Genomic DNA, 23,468 nt, shown 5'->3' with positions numbered 1-23,468 from the left:
ACTAAGTTAGTTCTTGGTATGAGCTTTCGTGTGCATGCACACTTCTTCAGATACACTGAAACAGAAGTTGCCAGATCCTTCTATCCTGGGGCCCGTGAGAGCCCAGGTGCCCTACACCCCTAGCGCCTATAGGTAAGACAGCCCTGGGGTCAGATCAGTATTCTGTTTCCCACACAGCCACATCCAAATGCACCTGGAACCGTCTTTACCAACTTAGTAATGCACATAAGTTGCGGGCTTACTGTACACACATGGCTAGCAAAGCCTAATTTTCTCTTTACGTGGATCAAGAAAAAGATGAACCTTTCATTAGAGCAATATAAAAATTATGGATGCTGCTCTCCAAATGTTTTTGGACTATAGCTTCCTGGCCGTTGGCCATGCTGGCTGGGGCTGATGGGGATTGGAGCCCAACAACATCTAGAGAGTCACAGGTTCTCAACCTTGGTTGACGCAGCTCTTTCATTCTTACAGATTTGGAACTTGACTGCAGAGGCTAAGGACAGGTTGTGATTGCTCTAGACCAGTAGCCGCCCAGCTGTTGTTGGATGACATCTCTAGCCAATCCTGACCACTGGCCATGGTGGCTGGGGATGATAAGAGCTCAACAACAGCTGGAGGGTCATAGGTTCCCTACCAGTGCTCTATACCCTTAAAAACATCACACCAGAACATTCTGTTTTCACATGATTGGGTAATATTATTACATTGTGCTGCTCACAATTGTGGAACTCTTTTTCTCTTGGATATTGTGAAAGTTTTGCATCCAAACAGATCTTCCACTGCAGAACAAAGGAAAATACTGTCAAGGTGTTCCTGTTATCTGCTCAGGTTCTGGATGTCCTCGACCCAGCAAAGACCAAATCTGGGAATACAGCATACAGTGGTACCTCGGGTTAAGTACTCAATTCATTCCAGAGGTCCATTCTTAACCTGAAACTGTTCTTAACCTGAAGCACCACTTTAGCTAATGGGGCCTCCTGCTGCCGCACTATTTCTGTTATCATCCTGAAGCAAAGTTCTTAACCTGAAGCACTATTTCTGGGTTAGCAGAGTCTGTAACCTGAAGCGCCTGTAACCTGAAGCGTATGTAACCCGAGGTACCACTGTATTTCCATCAGGAGAAAGGCTGTTCCTGCTATAGTTTTGCCCATAGTCAACTGGCATGAGAGTGGTTGTAATATTTGCAGGAGGCAGTGTGATGGAGTTGCCATCATCTCTTGGCATTGGCAGAGAGGCAAGATAAGATAAGTGAAACATGCATTCAGATCCAGGAGTGGAGCAGGTAAACTATATCTAAGTCTGCTACTTTATGATCCTTATGTGTGTGTTTTTAACCAGCCAGTAAGAATAAACCACAATTTCCTATAGTTCAGACATACCAGGAAAAGGTATGCCATTTTCAGATTTTCAGTTAAATGCACATTTCTTAAAAGAGTTTAGAAGTATGAATTTTATTCAGGTCCCAATAAAGTAGCTAGCATCTTAAGCATGTAGAAAAAGGTTGCTAATTCTTGCTTTCCCTCTTGGAGGTACAGCGTCACACAACAGTTGTGGGCTTAGGCTGGTGGATCAAGATTTGTGCCATCTTAGCTGCATATTCACCTGTTCTGCAACAAGCTAGATGCAGAGAATCATGTATGGTCAGCAGTCTATAATGCAGTGGGAGTTCTGTGCCTGAAGGGTCTTGGCACAGACTGCGGTCTGGGATCCAGAGTTCTCCTACTCTGACAGAGCACAGCCTTATATCACTAGAGTCAAAGTTCTATCCTATGTGGCACGTATAAACAGATGTCTTTTGCGGCTGCCCTAAGAATATACCGTAATTGACAGGCAATATAAAAATATTTACAATAAATAAATAAGGTACTCGGCGCAATTTCTTGGAGACAGCTATATTCTGCTGGAGTAGAGCAAAGGTTCTTTCTTTGCATCAATTTTTCAGCCAAAGTGCCTCCAGGTGCCCAGAACAAGCAAGAAGAAAAGTACACTGTCCTACTGCTTCCTCCTCAGTCTCCGCTCATGCATTGCATACTTATTAAACTTAAAGGCACTTTATATTCTTTTTTATGTAAAATGTTTAGCAGTTGAATGGCAATTATACATCTGCACTTCTTTATATGCAGATCTGATTGCTTTTTTATTTTACAAAAATAATCCATATTGTCTTTAAAAAACCAACACACAACCCTATTAAACTATTTTCTACTGGTTCTTCCATTGCCCCACAAAAAAGGACTCCTGCGTGAAAGAACTAAATTTCAGTATTACAAAACTGGCAGCACCTTTTTGTTTTAAAAAAACAACAATTGTTAGATAGATACAAAATATTCATATTTGTCCACAAGGTAACGAACAGCCATCCCATTTCTTCTTTTTTCTTTACGTATCTTATATTTCATACTTCTTGTACTACTACCAAATGGGAAGTAAGAAACAACTTTTTAACAAACCCATCCTTGCACTAAATATTTCAAGTTATATTGCGATGCATTTGACTGTCTGTAGTCAAGATGTAAGTGCCTTAAGTTCTCAATGTCGCTTCAAAAATACCTCTAATATATTCATATCGGAACATGATACAATTTTTCTCCCAATCTTTCTGTCTGTTACTGTGTCTACTGTAAACTGAGAATCGCAATTTTAACGCATCTGACATGACTGCTTTTGATTAAACATTAGCCTTTGTTATCAATTGTTCAGGCTGCATTTCTCGTCTCAGATAACTTGAACGTATGTTACTGTGGAATCGCTGCCAAGCTGGTTCTTAGCCATGCACTTATAGATGCCAGCATCTGACAGCTTTGGATTCTGAATTACTAATGTTCCTTGTGGATGGAGAAGTTCGCTTCCAGATGGCCGGCCTTTGCTGCCTGTGGAAAGTAACGAGTGGTCAGGCAGCTCCCATGTAATTTCTGGATTTGGTATTCCCAGTGCCATGCAGTGAAGCTGAACTGGTACCCCAGCCACTGTGCGGATATTCCTTGGCGGTCTGTTTGTAATCCGTGGCGGGTGTGCCACAATAATTACAAAAACAACTACCGTTGAATCACCAGCGTAGTTCTGAGCTTTGCATGCATAACTTCCTCTGTCATGGATGGTGGTTTCTCTGATAATGAGGGTGCCATTTTCCAGTAACATATATCTCCCATTAATCTGAGGCCGGTCTAGGATATCACCATTGGGGACTGTCCATATTATGCTTGGCTTGGGGCTTCCGCCAGCAAGACAGTGAAGGGATAATGGTTCCCCACTTATGCTTTTTATTGTTCCTCTTGGGTGGATAAAGATGGTGGGTTTCTGGCCAACTTCCAATATGATCAACTTTTCAATGTAGCCAACTTTATTTTTAGCAGCACACCGGTACTTGCCTGCATCTGCTTTGGAAGGACTGTAGATGACAAGGGTGCCATTGTCCCCCAAGAAGTAATGGAGTGTTCTAAAACCACTGGAAACCCTTGTTCCATTGGGTAACATCCAGATTATCTCAGGAGGCGGATTTCCATCTACAGAGCAGTTCAAAAAGGCAGTTTTCCCAGCCTTTGCTATTACTTTCTCGTTAAAAGGATTTCTGAACATTGGTCTCCTAAGCATTTCTAACACCTCCAGCTGGACCACCAATATGCTTTCTCCGCCATCGTTACGTGCCACACAGACAAACTCTGCCGTATCTGAAGACCTTACGTTACGAATTTCAAGAGTCCCATTTTTGTGTACTGTTATTCTACTCCCATAGTATGGGGCTGTTAGGAAAATATTGTCAGGCATAATCCACATGATTTGGGGTATGGGCATTCCTTCAGCTCTGCAGTCTATTTGTTTCTTTGAGTGTTTTATGGCTGTTGTTTTAATGATAGTCTTGTTTGTATACAACCCATTGATGAGAGGCGGTTTAGAGATTACTTCAAGTTTATAAAGCCTTGTATCATCTCCACCAGAGTTGCGAGCAACACATATGTATTCTCCAGCATCTATGAGCCTCACCTTTGTGACGGACAAGGATCCATTAATGTGAAGGAAATACCTGTGATTGGAAGCTGAAATCATGTCATTGGAAGGCAACAACCAGAAAATGTTCGGCTTAGGTTGACCAGTGGTTTCACAGTTGAAAACTGCAGTGTCTCCTGCTCTGACTTTTGCATAGGTCTTGGAATTCTGCTTGATCCGTGGCGCCGCTGCTAGCACTGTTATGTGCACTTTCATTTCGTCTTTCCCAAGTGTGTTTTGAGCATAACACGTGTAGTCGCCCTCTTCAGCTATTCCCACCTTGTTGAAATACAGTGTCCCGTTGTCAAACAGAGTGTACCTACGAGACCTGTGCCCACTGTCATCTGCTTGCATCACGTTGTTGATCATTGTGCCGTCTGGCAAACTCCAAGATATCTCTGGTTCAGGGGACCCGGAAGCTTTGCAGTCCACTTTGAAGTCCTTCCCGTAAGGCACCAGTTTCTTAAAATACTGCTTTTGATCGATTTTTGCAGGCTTCATTGTCACGCTGACTTTCATTAGGATCAAGTCGTCTCCCATTTTATTCCTAGCCACGCATATATAGTCACCAGCATCCTTTTCTGTGACTCTTTCAACAGCCAATGATCCATTGGGATGCACATGGATTCGACTCCCCATTCTAAAAAGCAATGGAAGAAAGGAAAGGTATTTAGTCCGGTATACTTAAGAACAGGCATAGGCAAACTCGGCCCTCCAGATGTTTTGGGACTACAATTCCCATCATCACTAGCTAACAGGACCAGCGGTCAGGGATGATGGGAATTGTCTCAAAACATCTGGAGGGCCGAGTTTGCCTATGCCTGCTTAAGAACATAAGAAGAGCCCTTCTGGGAGAAACCAAAGGCCCATCTAGTCCAGAATTCTGTTTTGACAGCGGTCAACCACATGCCTATGGGAAGCCCACAACCAGAACCTTATATGCCAAAAAATACGGAGACCCTAACTTTAAAACCGCTGATTCTCAATGACATTATGACTTAAGAATTAAAGACAAGCTAAGATATGAGTGCATTGAGTAGAAGCATTTGGAAGTTCCTTTGAGTCCTCTTAAGGAGTCACGAGTGGAGAGTATGGCCTCATCAAGCAACTCCTCCCATGGCGTCTGCATATTGTGTGAACTTCTGCGCAACGGGGTGGGGTCGGGGGCATCACACATAGATGTATGTGCAAAGGCTTCCATGTTGTCTTATATCAGAATTGTGCAGGATTCCAGGTTGTGTGGAAGCCTTTGGAAGCCCCTCTCCCTCCATCTATAGGTACAGCTTGACTTGGTGGGAAATTTCCTTTGTCAAATGTAAGAGCGAACTGCAAGCCTACTTGTTCTTCATATGACATGCACTAGTTTTGGATCAGGAAAGTGCAAACATATCACTCCTCTGCTCATTCTGTTTGGAAGCCTTGCAGAGAGCTGGCAGATGTTAATTATGTGGACCAGACTCCAGGGATCTGCAATCTGTTTGGATTTAGATGCTTTGTTTAGGTCAGTCTAGAGATCACAAGATTTGTTACTGCCAAGCTCTAATATGGAAACCACTGGCTTCACTTAAGAACTCAATTGATGGTTAGTGGCCAAAATGTTGGGCAGAACTGTATTACTATTGCAAACTCGTCCAAAATAAAATAAAATACTATGATATTGATGCTGTGGAGCTGCAACCCCCCAACCTAGGAATGAGGTTTTAATGGAAATAATACATTTACAAACAAGAACTCATAGGAGCCTTGCTTGTCCCTGAAGTGGCTGTGGTGAAGACTGGACTGGAACAGTAAGGGAAAATGTGCTTCAACCCTTATATCATCAGTCTCATTCTTAAATACTGTAGCACTGTACTGCTCTGGCATCTAAAGGTGCAGTCCAAAACTTCCACACCTGTTAGTAGAGTTTAAAGGAATGCCAAGACCACAACTGCATCTGCAGTCACAGCATCTGGGTAAGAAAGGTCAGGGCAATGGCTGGTGGCTTAGCCAGCAGAGTTGGCTGGAGAAACACTTCCATCAAATTCAACCACTACCACTCCACAGCCTGGTTCTGCAAGTCACTCAGCAAATGACAGCTCGACACCCCTCATATCAAAGTACCAGAGCAGCTCAGCAAAGGGCGTCAAGAAATTCATTTGTTTGATTCAGCCCTCTTTGACACAAAGGCAGAACAGTTCATTTGTCCCAGAAACTTTATCGTTCTTCTCCAGCACAACACTATCCAATGCAAAATCCAATGGTCCCAATATACTGTACTTTTCCGTGTATAAGACTAGCGGGGGTTTTTTTTATTAAAATTTATGTTTTTTTGTGAGTGGTCTTATACATGGATACAATCTCCCCCATTTTCTCAGTTCGGAGTCCTCCAAAATAGGGGGCGTCTTATACATGGGGGCATGTTATACACGGAAAAATACGGTAGCTAATCAAGCAAATAAGTAATGCTGCGAATTTCACGAGACCTACCTGTGCCACTGATCAACAACAGCTTTTGAAGGTAATCTCCATATTATCTTGGGTCTTGGCTCTCCTGTAGCTGAGCAGTTCAGAAGCAACCTGTCCCCAAAATTCAGCTGAGTCAGTCTTTGGGATGAAACTGTGATTCTGGGGACTGTATCGCTAGGTTCTACCTGGATGATGACCACTCTCCTCTCTGAGCCAGTGGAGCTGGTGGCTATGCATTCATAATTCCCACTGTCAGAAGGGCTAATATTCCTGATGTAAAGGGTTCCATTAGGGAAAAGGAAAAATTTGCCATTTATATACTGCAAAGGCTTCACCTCTGTTCCATCGAAGAGAACCCAGTGAACGTAGGGCTGTGGGTTTCCTTTGGCAGTGCAGGGCAGCTTCAAGCTTCCCCCAATATTCTCCAACATACGTTGCTTCTTCTCTTCCAGTATAACGGGTGGTGCAGCAATAACTTGCAGCCTCACCGTCATTGTATCTGAACCAGCTGCATTGCTTGCTGTGCATGTGTAAATCCCTCTGTCGTAAACACTGACTTTCTTTATCACCAGCGTGCCATCTGCTTGCACAGAAACAGCCTCATTTCCCATAGAAGATTCTGAGATGTAAGTTTTGTTTGCGAGGATCCATGATACGGTAGGAATGGGACGGCCTTCGGCTGTGCATTTCAGGGCTACTGGCTTGTCAGAGTGAACGGTAATAATTTTGGACCTTCCCTCCAGGATTCGAGGTGGATAAGTCACCACCGACAATGTGATAAGAAGCCTGTCAGAGCCATGTTGATTGGCAGCCACACAGAGGTACTGTCCGCGGTCCTGGATGTTGACGTTCTGGATGGAGAGAGTCCCGTTGGGAAGAACCTCAAATCTGTTATCACGCTTGTGTTTTGACGCATCAACCCCTAGTTAAAAGAGATGGAAAGAAAATTAGCCTAATCTCTGTATGAAAATCTACCTTTTTTGATTTGCTTGGCAAATCAAATGGTTTTCATTTTGGGTTTTTTACTCCATTTCTATTGTTTTTGTGCTTCATCCCTTTTCTAAATTTTTCATCCTAAAAACCCTACTTTAACAAACTACCGTATTTACTCGAATCTAATGCTCACCTTCTTTGGTCAAATTGTGTTGCAGAAATTAAGGTGCATGTTAGATTCGATGCCACATTTACATTCACCAGCAAATTTTTTGTTTTGTTTCAAGGTTCTGAAAATTGAGGTGCACGTTAGATTTGATGGTGCATTTGATGAGTAAATATGGTATTTTCATATATATTAGGGAACCAAAAAAATCAGCTGTAAGCTCAAATTATCCTTTCATATGTAGAGTTATATAGTAAGTAGAAGTAAAATGCAGGTAAGTCATCAAAGTTGTAGCCCTGCATCAGAATAAGAACATGGGGAGCTGCCTTATACAAAGTCAGACCATTGGCTCATCTAACTCAGTGACTGGCAGTGGCTCTCCAGGCAGCAGCCTCTCCCAGATGTATCTGGAGATCACAGAGATTGACCCCGGGACCTTCCACATGCAAGGCACATACCCTACTGCTAAGTAGGGCTGGGCGATATCTGGTTTTCAACATTGTGATATATCCCCAGCAAAATATTGGGATATATCAGTCTGAAATAAGGATGGAGCTATGTACAGGCACTGGCTGGCTTCACAGTTTCTCTTGTATCTTCATTTTTGCATAGCGCGGGCACACACACACACAGATAACGATTTGTGAAATATTGCCAGGTCAAAAATTATAAAACCGATCTCACAATACGGACTTCAAACTGGTTTTGGGTGATATATTGATATATCACCCAGCCCTACTGCTGAGTTATGACCCCTCCCCAATACTGCTTTTCAAGTCCCACGGAAGAAGAAAGGATTTCTACAACTGTGTTTAAAGGCACGATTGTATTTATAAAAGCACATTTCCTCTAAGATGCTCAGGGCAATACATGTCGTTCTTTCCCCCCGCTCTCCATTTTGTCCTCACAATTGCCTGGTAGAGAAGGCAGCTATTGCAGAGAGTATGGCTGCCCCAGGGCCACACACTTTTGAACCAGAGTCCCCCCAATCCTAGCCCAACACACGAATCACTATAACACAATGGCTCTCATTGCACCCTCAAAACCCAACCCTAGGGCTATTAATATTCTTAATATTCTTAAGATATTAATACTGCCCACACTACATCCTAGTTTGTATCTTGTGTATATATAAGAAAAAGAAATATTCCATGTAAACTTGAGAAACGTACCTGATGATACCTTGGTCCAGTGTATTATTGGCCGAGGGTTCCCACTGGCTTCACAAGGGATGAAAGCATCTGAATTAGCCAAGACCGTAAACGCTGCCAGTTTCCCTCCAATTATCCTGGGTCTTGCCCCCCTGCGTTGGTGGAACAAATCTAAGGTTATCTGATTGGTGGTAGCGACTTCCTGGTCTATGGTCTTCTCAGCCCAATTCTTCACCTGATTGTTCTTATCCTTCGTCCACAAAGGAGTATATTGAGTGGAGCTCTGTGGGGACTTAAATCTGCCCAATGTGCTGACCGTGAAAGTTTTGCCACTTTCTGCAGCCTCCTGCCAAGACAGTTCCCCCTGCCTGGGAGATGCAGTGGTTGGTGTGATAGCTGGCATGAGCGTTGTTTGGGTTGCTAATGGGCTAGGAGACTGTGTGCTGGGGTATCTTGCATTAGTAGGAGTTTGGGTACTTATCTCAGTTTTAAGAGAAAAAGCTGCTTTTGTTGTTTGGCCTTTTTTGCTAGCTTCCCATCCTACAGTCTGTTCTGATTCCTTATCAGCACCCACTGTAGTAGCCAGAGTTAGGCTGCTGGACTCTGGTGCCCGTGTTACCAAGGATGTGCCTGGTATCGCTGAGGTTGTGCTGGCTGTGTCCAAGAACGATACAGTGAGTGGGATCACAGTCACAGGTTTTTCAGAAGACGAGTTACCCACTGCTACCTCAGTAGTGACCGTCTTTTCGGTAGGGATATTCCTTATCTGAGTAGCTGGTGTGGATTTATTCTCTGCAACTGTGTCAGTTGTGCCAAGACTGGGTGTCCGTGGTGTAGTTCTAATGGCATCCATACTAGTGGATTTTGAAAACAGTTCATCTGTTACGGGGCTGGCAGCTTCCCTTATGCTTTCAGTTGTTGTTAAAGAAGGAGAAGCCGTGGGTTTTTTGGACACCGTAGCAGAACCTTTGCTGAGAATGATGTTTCTGTATGAAGACACAGGATTTTTCAGAGGCCTTCTCCTCCTCTGACCCCTCCTTCTGCCTGGTCTTAGCGCTCTGAATCTGGCAACGTTAGTTTTAACACGGACAGTAGTAGTTGGAAAGAGAATTGGTAGGATGCTGGTGGCGGCATCTGTTTCTTTTCCTAGAACAGTTGTAAGATTGGAGGCAAAGGCTGAAGATGGCAGTTCTGCAGCATCAGGCGATAGCAGGGGGACTAGTTTTACTACCATCATGTTGTCACTGGTGGGTTGAATTAGGGGATCATCAGTTCGGTTCTCAGTCTTTGAAACAGCACTTTTATATGTGGGTGATGTTGTGTATGCTGGCATTGGAACTGTAGTTTGGAGAGGCAAAACAGATACTCTAGGTAAGGGTTCACTGCTTGTTTGCAACTTGGGTTCCTCCTCCAGTAGCTGCTTTTGTGCACCATTGCTTCCAAAGAAATTATGCAAAGGAATTTCCCCTCTTGGAACAACGGAAGAGGCCTTAGTTCCAAGAGCGGAAAGGGTAGATTTCATAACCAAAGGTGACATGGCAGATGTGGTTTCCATGCCAGTCCTGGGGCTATGGATAGTTGCCATTGGGAGTCTGATGCTAAATGATGGGTTTGCGTTGGTGATTCCTTGTAATGCTGCACTAGATTTTACTTCTCTGTGCGATACAACTTGCGTGCTTTCAGGATAGAAGGGGATTGTTGTTGAAGTTGTATGCTCTTCAGCTGCAACCAGTTTGTATCTTGAGAATGCCCCAAACTGATTTACAGTGGTTGCTTCTGGGTGATGAGTTTTATATGAAGTGGAAACAGGGGCTTGAGAGACTGTCTGTTCAAGAGATTTGTTGGGAGGGGATAAGGCAGGTGTGCTCACTTCTACAGGAGGAGGTAGAGTTGTACTTGCTTGAGCAAACCGTGATTTAACAAAAGCAAATCTACGACCTGCAATGTTGGAAATACGGCCAGGTCTAATTATTCGTCTTCTATTAGAGATTTTTCTTCGTCTGCTATACTGCCTGGGGGGGAGTGGCGGGTTGTGAGTTGTAGCACCCCCAACTACCTTAGTCTGCTGGTGAGTGACAATGGTTGAGCTTGAAGGTAACCGAGGCACTATTTTTTGTGTACTGTAAGCATACATATGCCTAAATACATCATCATCAGGAACATTGGTTGTCACTAGAGATACCTGGTGATTGGATTTCTTTGATACTTTCTCAGTTGCCTCTGTAAATAAATCAGGTTTTTCAGTATTTTTGTGGGTAGCTGCAGACAGGGTATTCTTGATAATATTCATTGCTGGTGTGATTGTTGGTGTGGCTTTTAGTTGCAAATTGTTTCTCCCAGATGATATCGAGCTCTGAAAAGTACTTAAAGCTTCTGTAGAAGTACTTAGTGGACTATAAGATGGTGTTGTTAATGGCTCCATGTTGGTAGATAGTGTGTGAGATGCTTCGAGAGACGTTTTTTCAAGTTTAAGTTCTGCAAGTAACTTCTGGTTCTTGGGCGTCTTGTAATTCATAACCACTGGGCTGGTTACTGGAGCTGTGGTTTCTGTAACCATGCTGGATGTTGCCAAAGAACGGAAATCATTTGACATGCTTCCAAATTCTGCTGTCACTACATTTCCAGAGGCTTCTCTCAGAGTGGATATCGCAGGTCTTTTAGTTGCTAGTAGAATAAATCCTTCCTCTGGAAATATATCATCTCCAGATGTCTCTTCCAGATTTTCAGAAGTCTTTAAGGACAACAGAACCTTTACTGTTGGTTTTGCTGTGGCATTCTCTTGCTTTCTTGGAAAAGTGGCCTTTTTCTTCGTTTTTTCCAAAAATGCTGCCCAGCGCAATGGATCAATTCTCCTAGTGGAAGGATCAAATTGCCTCAGGCGCCCTCTAAACCGTTTGTTCGTCTTGTCCTTGTTGCGCCTGTAAATCTCTTTGCGATTGGCACTGGCTTTGTTCTGTGTGGGCTGATTTATATATGAATCTTTCGTGGGTTCCTCGCTGGTTACTTGGGTTTGCCTGGCAGATGAAGGATTTTGAGGTTTGGTGGTAACTTTATACTCTTCATTGCCAGATCCATCTGCTGCTTCATCCTCTAGCTGAATATCGAGTTTTTGTGACCTGTTCAAATTCCTTTCAACTACTACTTGGTAAACCAAAATATCAATGCCATATTTATTAGCAGCGACACACATGAAGTAACCACCATCCCGGTCTGTTGTTCGTTGTATTTTTAATGTGCCATTGTGAAAAAGGAGCTTGTTTTTTGAAGAGTGGTGAAGAACCATGTGCTCAGGTAAGATCCAGGTAACAGGGGCATCTGGGGCACCTGTAGACAGGCATGGAAGGTGAAGTGTGTCACCTAAAAATATGGAAAACTGAGGGCCGTTTAAATGGCTGTGTTCTATATAAGGATCTATCACAGTAATCCTAACAGTCAGGACATCAGCATCAACATAATTGGTTCCTATACAGTGATAAACTCCACTGTCAAAATTATCTGCTGCATGCAACATGAGTTTTCCAGATTTTTTTATCACGATTCTCCCATCTTCACTAATATATGGCGCTCTAATCTTGCTACCATCTGCTAATACCCACTCAATTACAGGGGTAGGGTCTCCAAGCACTTGGCAGTCCAGTTCCACAGACCCCCCTACTAAAACGGTGTATTCAGTTATTGTGGTGTTTTCTCGTAAGATCATGGCCCAGTTTTGCCGTTCTGATTTTGGGAGATTGACCGGGAGGGCAATTTGAGCATTTGTGAAATACTGGATGTGCAGAGTGTTGAGAGTGGTTGATGTCCTGTCCAGTTGCAATGAAACGTGTCCCTGCATCAACCAGTAAGGCTCAGCTCTCAGTTCAGCTTCTACATCAGTGAATAGCTCGTCATTTTTGGAATCTGTTTGCTTGTACTTATAACTGATGTAAGGCACTTCTGTCAATAACAGTTCCCTTTCCAGTTTTAACGGAGAATCGCTGTAAAGGGCCAAGATGCTCCACAACTGCTGAATATACTCGTGGTCAATGCTACACACAAGGAATGTTGACAAGGATACTTCAAGAACTGTGATGTTGTCGATTTTGTTTAGTGTAACTGGAGACATCTTTGCAGGCTTTTGCACATTGCAGATCAGGTTTGCTCGATTTCCAGCTTGGTCTGTCATGTTGAATACCATGGATCCTATGGGAGCCATAAAATCTCTGGGAGAAACTGACGTAAAGCCACCATCCTCAGGAGCAGTGATGTTTTTCAGTTTCAAGGCTGGATCTATAGTTGGCTTAACACAATTAAAATCTGATGGTTGCATGCCACTAAACTGCTTGCCTTTAAAAATTCCAGGATTGGCACACAATGGGCATTGCAGAACACCAGAAACACCTCTGTCTTTTTTGCACTTGACAACATCTGGAAAGGAGATAGAAACAGTAAAAATTATTTTTGCTTGACTGATTCACGCATAAAAGCAACAGGTCCTGTTATGCTGATAGATATTTCTGGTGTCCATGAAATATGACAGACCTCAGTCAGCAATCATTTGGATCTGTTTAGGAGCCAGCCAGTGCAGTAATTGATGATTAGCCATGGTTACTACAGAATGGAAAGGAAAGGAACCAGAAAGGAACTAGAACAAGGACAAAGGCCTGGGACTCAACCCTCAGAACGAGCACAAGGGCAAGAGGATGCTAGATGTAGACATTAGAAAAATTACACAAGAACAGAGAAGACAGATTTGGGTAAGGCCACACGTTTAATGCCCATTGCCCAAAGTTTATGTTGAAATCTGAACTTTGGTCCTGTGTTATGTCTAGTCCCCATCTTGCTTCAATGCGCATGTTCTTGGCCATAGACTTTCCCCCCACTTTCTAATGGGCATGCGAATGCATAATTGCATTCAGAAAACTGTTCGTTCCTTGCCCACCAGCGGTCTAGCAACAAAATAGTTCCCAATGATAGACAATATCTACTCTCCCACCCCACTAGTTAGGAATGCTTCCACCATGGGTTTCAAATTATTTCCAACAAGAGTTGAACATATAATTTTTAAGAGGTATTCCATTTTTCTACTTGGTATTGTAATTGGAAATATATTAGAACACGTTGTTGTTTTATCTGTTACTCATTTATACAACTTTTTGCAATAAAAACATATGGTGTAGGATCAGAACAGTAACCTATCTGTGGCTATATCTTTAAACGGCAGCAAATACATATTTGGGAGAGGAATTTTGCCAGACACAGTTTTATTTGAGATTGTTCTATTTTATTCATTTAAAGTTTTTGGCAGCTCCATAATGTGAAGTTTGTAACACAAGCTTCTTGCCACATACCAGAGAAGAGGGAGGAAGTTGCATTTTTCTCTTATAACTATGGGATAATATAAACAAGAGAGGAACAAAGGCTAGATTCCTGTGGAAGGTCTATGCAAGAGCTGTCAAATCTCTAGATCATTTTGGTGAAAATTCTCATTTCTGTATTATCTCTCCAGGGAATCATTTGTCAAACACATCTTTTGGTGAAGCAGTCCAGGGGAAAAATCCCTTCTGTTTACAATTAGTTATGAAAACAATGGATTCAAATATAGCAAACTCTACTGTTCCATTAATAAAGAAAATGTGACTGACTCTGCAGACTTGAAAGTGCCCTAATGTAAAATGAAATACATCAAAATATTCTGTATTTATGATCAAGAAGGCTGCAACATTTTCTTTAATAAAAAGGACACCCCAATTAATCTGGCATCAGATTTTTTAGTGAATACAAGTACTGTTGACCGTAAAACTGTACAAAAACTAGGTTTCAGGCACACTTTCTGGAAAGCTTCATCTAATGTGCCAGGCATGATGTACTCAAGCACAATCTTAAAACAAAATCCATGTGCTTTTTCAGAACCACCAGCCTTGCGTCTGATCAACGTAAGATTTATTTAATCAGGGGATAGCCCTAGTGGTTAGATTTTATTGGAAGGAGGATGTGGTCTCTCAGATTTTCTTTTCTTTAAGGTATACGATGCTATGCTGAAAATCCTAACAATTATTGCGGTGCTGTGATTCCTGGGCACTGAAAATTGAAGTGCTGGCGAAAATTAGAATAGCTTAAAGGAGACCACCGGCAGTTTGAGGTATTTTCTTACACATGTTCTGTGGGGATATAGCTGGTTAAGTAGCACTGCCAACAGAACCAATGGCCCTTTTGAGGAAGAGTGGGACATGGGTGGCGCTGTGGGTTAAACCACAGAGCCTAGGGCTTGCCGATCAAAAGGTCGGCGGTTCGAATCCCCGCGACGGGGTGAGCTCCCGTTGCTCAGTCCCAGCTCCTGCCAACCTAGCAGTTCGAAAGCACGTCAAAGTGCAAGTAGATAAATAGGTACCACTCTGGTTTCTCAGCGTTTCCGTGCGCTGCTCTGGTTCGCCAGAAGCGGCTTAGTCATGCTTGCCACATGACCCAGAAGTTCGGCCAATAAAGCGAGATGAGCGCCGCAACCCCAGAGTCAGTCACGACTGGACCTAATGGTCAGGGGTCCCCTTTACCTTTACCCTCTCAATATGAAGTAGAGAGTGTGGCTATTGGGGGAAAAGGAATTCTTATTGGTGGTCCCCTTGTTGCAGGACAAGCTATCTGGGTGGGGTGGGGTCTCACCTGTCACCTACATTAATGCATTTTCAACAGCAAATACTTTTTTGTTGTTCTCCCAAGCCTTTTAACATAATTGTATCTGCTTTTAACACCATTTAAACATTGATAGCAATATTTCAGTCTCTGCTATTATGGTGGTGGGTTGTTTTTAGCCCTTAATAATAGTGCTTAGACTATTGGACAATGGCTAGCATGATGTTTTATTCTTTGTCGGTGGTTCTGCATTTTTGGGATTTCTGATATCAATGGTATAATATGTTCTTAAATTGCTTTATTGCTATTACATTATGGGATAATTGGCACATAATACAATACACAGAGTAACCGCAAAGGCTTCATATGGACTATTTAACAGCCACATGATCCTCCTACTATTTTTATTTTTTATTTTATGGAAACCATTTTGGAATCCTTGTCAGAGGAGGGTAAAAATGCTTCCAGAAATAAATGGAAGTTGAGTATATAAATAAAAAGAGAATATTTGATACCTGGCTGCCGTTCCGCCCACTCACCAAACCATTTCATTTCGCAGTCACAAGCCCAAGGGTTCCCGTGAAGGTAGAGGCTTTCTAACTCAGACATATATGTGAAAATGTCTCGAGGCAGAGAAGAAAGCAAGTTGTCAGACAAGTAGATATGCTTTATGGAGGATGTTTTGAACATCTGGAGGTAGCACAAGGTGACGAAAGTATCCGAGTGCAGCTGCTTGAGCAAATTTCCTTCCAAGTGGACTAGTTTCAGTGATGTAAGGCCATAGAAAGCTTTGGGGTTTACAAATTCAATTTGGTTATGATCCATGTGCAACCGTACCAAACTCACAAGACCATGAAACATGCCTGCTTCAATAACTTTGACTTTGTTATAGCTCATCTTCAAGACCTGTTGGCAGAATAATAAAAAAAAAAAAAAAAATTGAGCAAAATAGGAACACCATCTGAAGAATAAAAAGCAACCCTATTCAAATGTTACATTAAAGCAAGGGAGCAGCTGGTTCAGCAGTGAGAACAACTTTTAAAACTGAAGTTAGATAGGCTGTAAACCTGCACCCATAGTATGTATGCTATTCGTTTTTTAAAGGGCCGAAGGTAAAAATTTGGTACAGCTCTATACAGAACCAATGATGGATAATTCCCAGTTCATTCTTACCTGCAACAGGCGCAAATCAGAGAATGTCCTGTCTTGAATTGTATGTATCTGATTACTGTGCAACATCAACAACTCCAACTTCTCCAGGCCAGAAAAATCTGTTTCAGTCAGTTTAACCAAACTGTTGTAACTGTAACAAACATTTCATTCCAGATCTGGGTTTAGTCAGTCAGCTATAGTTCAAAGGCAAAACAAACAAACAAAAACAGAGTCTCTCTTTTGCAAATAAGCAAATAAATTTTAGTTAAAACTTGCCATGTCAATTTCAGAATAGCTTTATCAGTACAGTGGCAAATGGAAATTTGTAGGTATACGCACCCCTAGAATGAATGCCTATGACTTGTGATTATACAGGTTGCTTTATTTACTTAAAATAGATATATTCCACTTCCCCACTGGAGCTCCCAAAGCACAGCAAACCAACAACTTTCCAAACTATATAGTAGATACTCACGAATTCACAATGTAAACAATAACATGCTATCAAGCTTTCCATGAAGCATATGGTACCTCCTAAGTCATCAGCAAAGACCCTGGAATAGTTTAGGCAGGGCTTATACCTTAAAGCCTAACCTCTTAGTGCTCTTTAGTATTCACAATAAGGGTTCATGTCCAGCTCTAGTTATCAGTCACAGTGACTCCTTGCTAGCTTGCAAATTTCAGTGGAAGTAGTATGAAGGTCCACTGGGCAGAGCCAAGGCCTCCCCTCACCAAAATGCTGTTGAACGTAACCTGCACAGTGAACAGAGTACTGAACCTACATTGACACAAATCATTTACTGACTCCAAATCAGGCACTGGTGCCTTCCCTTGTAATCCCTATCCCTAAAGCTACTTTTGTGCAGATAGGTAAGGAGAGTTTGCATGAGTTAGTGTATGGAGGTCCTGTACTACAGGATACAGCAGCAAATGATCAGTGCAGACCAACCATTTTTGGTGTCTCCATCCGCACTGGTCATTAGAGGCACTTGTAACTAAGAACTTTTACTCAGATCAGCTTATTTCCTTCTCCCTCCCTATCTATTTTCCTTTGGTGCTGTCCATTTTTAGAGCTTAAATCTGAGGGCAGAAACATTTTTTAAAAAGAAATTATTTGTAAGCCACTTTGGGAACCTTTTTTGGCTGAAATGCAAGGGGAGGAGATCTTTAAATAAGTAACAGCATCCCCAGACCTTCCTTCAGTCATACCAAACCTATGGTATTCGATAGGATAACCCTGAGGCTTTCATCAGAATACTATACTTGGAGCAGCCAGGGCAACTAAGCATCATGGGACCTGCAATTCCCATGAAACTGAGCTGCCAGGGATGTACTCTAGCTATTTAAAACAGAAACCTAGATACCATTGCTTCTGATAATCTTGTGGCTGCATCATAAGAGGAGAAGTGCATGAGCCTCAGGCCTGTTGTTGCTTCTGTATGTAACGCTAAAGCATTGTTTAGTATTACATCCAAAACAGGTACAAGGCCGGCAGTATGAAACAACAACAAAACGGGAAAGAGAGAAAACTCATGTGATGACAAACACACAGGCGGTCCACCCTGTCATCATAGGCAAGTTCAAACTTGGTTAATGTCTCAGTCGATCAAATGAATCAGAGCTTAATTCAAGTGAAAGTTGATACACGGATTGGCAAGGAATGAAGCAAGGTGGTCTTTGATCTCTTCCAAGTCAATGAAATGGGGCTTCGCGGATAAGTGTGTGCCCCAGTTAAGTCTCCTATGGCATGTTAGTTGTAGCAGGTGGGGGCAACTGGTTCCCCTCACCGCACATTACAAATTCAAGCAATATTGTTGTAAACCTACCCTAAGTTGATGCGCTCCACATTTGGGGAGATTTGTGCTGGGATGGTAGTGAAATACCGGAATGTGCAATGTACTTCAGTGGGTACATAGCAGGCGCAGTGCTTAGGACATGCACTGCTGCGAGGAAAAGCGGCCCAGCAGAACCCAAGCAGAAATCCTAGAAAACAGGGGTTGTGTCTTCCTGTTCCTTCCATCCTGCATGGAGACCTTGACGCAACAGCAAGCGTGGACAAACAAAACTGTAGGGAACAGAACACAACACAAGTTATCGTGTCAAGATGAGACGTCACAAATTTGTATCTTTGACCTCAGGACTTGTTTAGAATAAAGCCTGCCTTAGAAACAGTACAGGAAAGGTCCTTCGTATTATTTTTTAAAAAAAACACACACACAACAACTCTGCAGGGGTTTCTTGTTTGTTTTTTAAGAAAATAACATTCCTTCGCAGCTTCTTTCTTTTAGTGAATGTGGGGAGGGGAGAGAGTTCGTGTTGACAGGTATTAAAAACTGAAATCTGACACGCTACTGAGTCTATTGTTCCAAATAAATAAGCCCACTCTTTCATTATTTAGAGTGTTCATAAATCTGTTTGTGGTTTGTCTTTGCCAAAAAACACGTTGAGTCCTTCTTTGCCAAGTAATTTAGGACTCAGAAAAAGGGGGAAAAAAACCAAGAAGTTTAGAAGACGACTGTGGTGGTTAAGAAAGCTAATAAGCTATGACAGGACTGACAGCAGTTAAACTTTATCCCACTTTCTCCACGGTTTTTAGATTTTACAAGCAGTGCCCCCTTCCTCCTCCTCCTGTTTTGTTAATGCTGCAGAATGAGAGCAGAGTTCAACTGTAGATTAAAGGGGCACTGAGTAGTCTTATATTTGAATAAACAGTGTTTACTGTTTGGCTAGGTTAATTTTAGATTAATTAATATTTTGGAAGTAAACGCTAGATTTCCAGTACAGAGTCTTGAGTCAATACTGAGCATTCTATAGCGCTTTTGAATGTACGAAGCACTCTACTCCTTAAGAGTAATACATATTGAGTAATTAATTTCACAAGCTAGCATAATAATTGCAGAATCTAGAAGGTTAGAATGGTGGACTCTATTGCTCTAGCATGCTGCAAATGCTTAGGGAGTGTCAGGGAGAGGCAGCTTCAAATCCCTACTCCGCTTTGCCAGCCCTCTAGGTGACAGTGGGCCTAGCCAACCTCATAGGGGTTTTGTGTGTAGGGGGGGGGAGAAATAAGGTATTTCTATCCTAGCTTAGAGGGTGGTGTGATATGAATACTACTACTACTACTACTACTAATAATAATAATAATAGATAGGGATGTATGGAAGTGAGAGCTGGACCATAAAGAAGGCTGATCGCTGAAGAATTGATGCTTTTGAATTATGGTGCTGGAGGAGACTCTTGAGAGTCCCATGGACTGCAAGAAGATCAAACCTATCCATTCTGAAGGAAATCAGCTCTGAGTGCTCACTGGAAGGACAGATTCTGAAGCTAAGGCTCCAATACTTTGGCTACCTCATGAGAAGAGAAGACTCCCTGGAAAAGACCCTGATGTTGGGAAAGATGGAGGGCACAAGGAAAAGGGGACGACAGAGGACAAGATGGTTGGACAGTGTTCTTGAAGCTACCAGCATGAGTTTGAGCAAACTGCAGGAGGCAGTGGAAGACAGGAGTGCCTGGTGTGCTCTGGTCCATGGGGTCACAAAGATTCGGACACGACTAAATGACTAAACGACTAAACAAAAACAACAACAGAAATGATTGCTGTTTTTGATTCTAGCCCCTCTCCTCCCCAAATCTCTAATAAGGCATAGTGAGTTCATGGCAGAGCCCAGATCCTATCTCATTCCAGCTACAGTAGCTTCTGCAAGGTGATCAAGTTTCTCAACATTCACCTCACAGACAAGAGAAATTTGTCGCTGTCCTTTTGCAGACAGGGTTGCTGATCGTCATTACGCACGGACATTGTTGGGAGATCTGCTCTTAATTTCTTGCTTTCTCCCTCTTCGTGCATGTGGTCTGCTGCATGAAAGAAGCCGGCGACTGTATGCACAAAATAGCGATTGCGTAACTTGACCAAAGGGATGCTTGGCCGGGGAACAAGAAAAAGTCCGGCCGGCAGCCTTTAAATTGTCACCAAGGTTCGTCCTCCTTGGAGCAGACCCATTGTGTGCATAATAGACAGGGCTGACTTAGGTCCATTGATTTCAGTGCGTCTAGTCTAAGTAAAACCCTTTGAAAACAATGAATGACACCAATGGCATCCTTCCTTTTGCAGTTGCCACCCAACTTCTTTCAGTGATAAGCCAGGCTTCTGGAAAGCAATCCATAGCACCACACCATTTTTTAAAAAATGCACCACAGCGATAAGATGCAAATAAATTACAAATAAAGAGCATTCATCCCCCAAGTAAGTTCTCCAAAGCAGCCTCAGAAATAATCTATACTCACTTGCAGGCTGCAGCAGCAGCAACCCAAAGTTCCCCATGCATTTAAACAAAAAAAGACGTTTATTATGGCATAAGCTCTCTCGGACTAAAGTTCCCTTTTATCAGATGCATTGAAGGGTTGTGGCCTTTTGCAGAGTCCTTTAGGAGGGGGGAAAGGATGGAGCCCACCGCCACGAACCTGAGTTACAACCAGCAGAAAGAGAGTAGAAAGGACCGCCCTTACCTGCGCTGTATCCCCCTTTCTTCCTTCCTCAATAGCCCTCCATCTTCTCCTGCCGCCCACCGAGATCCTGCTCATCAATGGAGAGGCAACAAGTTCACGAGCTTCCTAAGGCTTGCGAGGGAGAGAGAAGCCGCCGCAGAGGTGAGAGGATGGAAGTTTGCGAGGAACACCAGAAACACGCCCCCCCCCCGGCCCGGCCCTGTTGTGGCGCGAGGGAGGGAGGGAGAGAGGGCTTGGCCGCCTCGCCAGGCGAGAAACGGGAAAGCCTTGGCGCGCGCCGCTCGCCGGAGCCTCGCCAAGCGCCTGGGCTTCCCCGAATCGCCTCAGAGAGAAACGTGGAGGGGTGGGGTGTCCACTGGCCGGCTCTCTCTCTATCTCTCGGCTTGCTCACACGCCCCCTTCCTCCCAGCGACGGGGGGGGGGGTGGTGGAAGGGAGCGCGGAGGCGTCGCCTGCAATGGCGGGCTCCTCGCGCGCTCCAAAGCCTTTACGCTTCGCACGTGGCGCCCAGCCGGGCTCTGGCTCTTTTCCCCCGCCGCGGGCTTTGTTGCCCCTTTGCGCCCGCTAGCCTGTTCCCGAGAGCGGCCTCCCGCTCGGGCCGTCTTCCGTTCGCGCCCCTGCCCCACGCTCCCCTTCAAACTCTCCCGGGCGCTGCCTCAGTCAGCGCCGCTTTGACGCCCTCCTCGCGGGTCCCTTTATCTCCTCAGTCCAAGCCCTTCAGAGCTCCTCGCTTGAGAAAGGACTTCAAAAAGCGGCAGCGTGTGAGAGGGCGTAAAAAAAGCAAGCGCAGAAAATCTAAAGTGTGGTGAGGGGACACCCCGGCCAACCTATTATCAGAAGGGTATCCCCTATGATGGACCAGTTATCTCAGCCTCCTCTTCTCAACCCTTTAATTTTCCCTCCTCTCAACTGGTTCCCTCAGAGATGGGGGACCTTCATGGGGCAAAGGGCATGGGTGTAGCCAAGGGGGTGGCTAGAAACGGGTTAGGGGGCGCAAATTACTTGCCTTGCCCCGGGTGCTGACAACCTACGCTATGCCACTGGGACTCGATGGCCCTTGTGGTCTCTTCCAACTCTATGATTCTAAATATTATTGAAAAGCATTGGAAGTACTCAATTATCTGAGGTTCTGCTCCCGCCCCAGCAGAAGCCTGCCCCCTCCCCCTGCAATATCCCAATTTATGGGACATTTTTATCTGTGATTTCCCAAGAGAAGCTCAACAACTTTGCCCCCCTCCTAACAAAAAATCCCTGCTGTGCCTGCCCTCATGCCCCTTTTTCAGGGTTTACAGCAACAGGGTATCTCAGCCAGAGATGTGCTGGATTCTAACCCTGTTTATCCCAGTAGATCTTGCTATAGCAGTGGTGTCCAAACTTTTTTCAAAGAGGGCCAGATTTGATGAAGTGAAGGGCCATGAGGGCCGATCAAAGGGCCGACCAAAGATGTTGACCTTTTTTAGGATTGAATTTGTCGAGGTTTTTTTTAGGATTTCACCCCAGAAAAGAAACTGCCGCAGGGGCCAGATTAGACCAACTAGCTGGCTGGATTACCCCCCCCCCCCCGGAATGGACTTTGGACATGCCTGTGCTATAGGATTGCCCTGGGGGCAGTCTTTGGTAATCTTTCGTAATATGGCACCCTAATTGAAGTCATAATTTGGCTCCCCAAAAAAGGATCTTCTCAATATTGTGCCCACTGGGCTCTGTGCCCTGTGGGGGGGAACCACTCGCAGCAGCACCCTAAATCCAGTGCCGCTTGCTCCCTTATTAAGTTTTCCCATTTGAATCACTGGGCCTTACTTTTGAGTAAACTTACTTGAGATCATCATCACACTGTTAGTTTTCCCAGTTCAACATTCTCCCCTTTATATAATCTGACTATTCAGGTGCCAAAAAATTTAAATGTCTTTGAAAAAGCAATCTCTTCCCACTCAGCAAATATTGAAACTTTCTGTTATGGCAAGCCAGGGCTGGCATTTAGCATTAGGCAGATTAAATCAGTTGCCATGAGCCACAGATTTTAGAGGCCAATGATTTTAGCAAACTTCCACCAATTAAATTGTGTCCTATTTTTGTTTGCTGCTGGGATGATGCTATTTTGCCTTTTCTGCTTCATGTGCCAAAATATATTTGGCTGGCTCTCTTACATCCTTGCTTTCCTGCCTGCACTATAGCACTAAAACTCTTTTCTTCACAAGAACATGTTATTATGAGGTCCCTATTTGCTTGCTTATTTACTTTTCTAAGTACTCTAGCCAATATTTGTTTTAACAATGGAAAGGACATTTTATCAATGAAGAATCAAGTTACTTTTTGGGTTCATATTTGTAATGGTCCATCCAATGCATTTTTTAAAAGGATTCTGGTACCCTCTGGTTGAACCTTATAGATGTTTACCCATTTATTTTCCTCTCTTAATCACCGGTAGTTGTTAACATTTTGGATATTACTCTTATCACTTTATAGCCTTGCTTTTAAGAACTGCATGTACAAATTTCAATGCAAGCAAACCTTGAGTCT

At 43.5% G+C, this 23,468-nt stretch overlaps 1 protein-coding gene across 3 annotated transcripts; it reads right to left on the bottom strand.

Annotated features, from left to right (window-relative positions):
• Nucleotides 1-2,683: 2,683 nt before the first annotated feature.
• IGSF10 (immunoglobulin superfamily member 10) lies at nucleotides 2,684-21,536 on the bottom strand. 3 transcript variants are annotated; one of them, XM_082223814.1, is made up of 7 exons: nucleotides 20,950-21,536; nucleotides 18,267-18,505; nucleotides 16,462-16,591; nucleotides 15,804-16,194; nucleotides 8,704-13,086; nucleotides 6,454-7,354; nucleotides 2,684-4,627 (listed from the first exon to the last, which is right to left on the bottom strand). In XM_082223814.1, the coding sequence occupies exons 1-7, from the start codon at nucleotides 21,022-21,024 to the stop codon at nucleotides 2,719-2,721; spliced, it is 8,028 nt and encodes a 2,675-aa protein (XP_082079940.1). In that variant the 5' UTR covers nucleotides 21,025-21,536; the 3' UTR covers nucleotides 2,684-2,718. The 3 variants fall into 3 exon arrangements, with proteins under 3 accessions (XP_082079940.1, XP_082079941.1, XP_082079942.1); XM_082223815.1 differs by lacking the exon at nucleotides 20,950-21,536 and adding an exon at nucleotides 20,728-20,932; XM_082223816.1 differs by lacking the exon at nucleotides 20,950-21,536 and having other exon boundaries at nucleotides 16,462-16,634; nucleotides 18,267-18,405.
• Between the last annotated feature and the right edge of the window lie 1,932 nt (nucleotides 21,537-23,468).

The sequence above is a fragment of the Podarcis vaucheri genome (assembly GCF_965113315.1).
Source record: "Podarcis vaucheri genome assembly, chromosome: 5".
Classification (NCBI taxonomy): Eukaryota; Metazoa; Chordata; class Lepidosauria; order Squamata; family Lacertidae; genus Podarcis; species Podarcis vaucheri.
The sequence above is the reverse complement of the archived record's forward strand: the minus strand, read 5'-3'. Positions and strand labels throughout refer to the sequence as shown.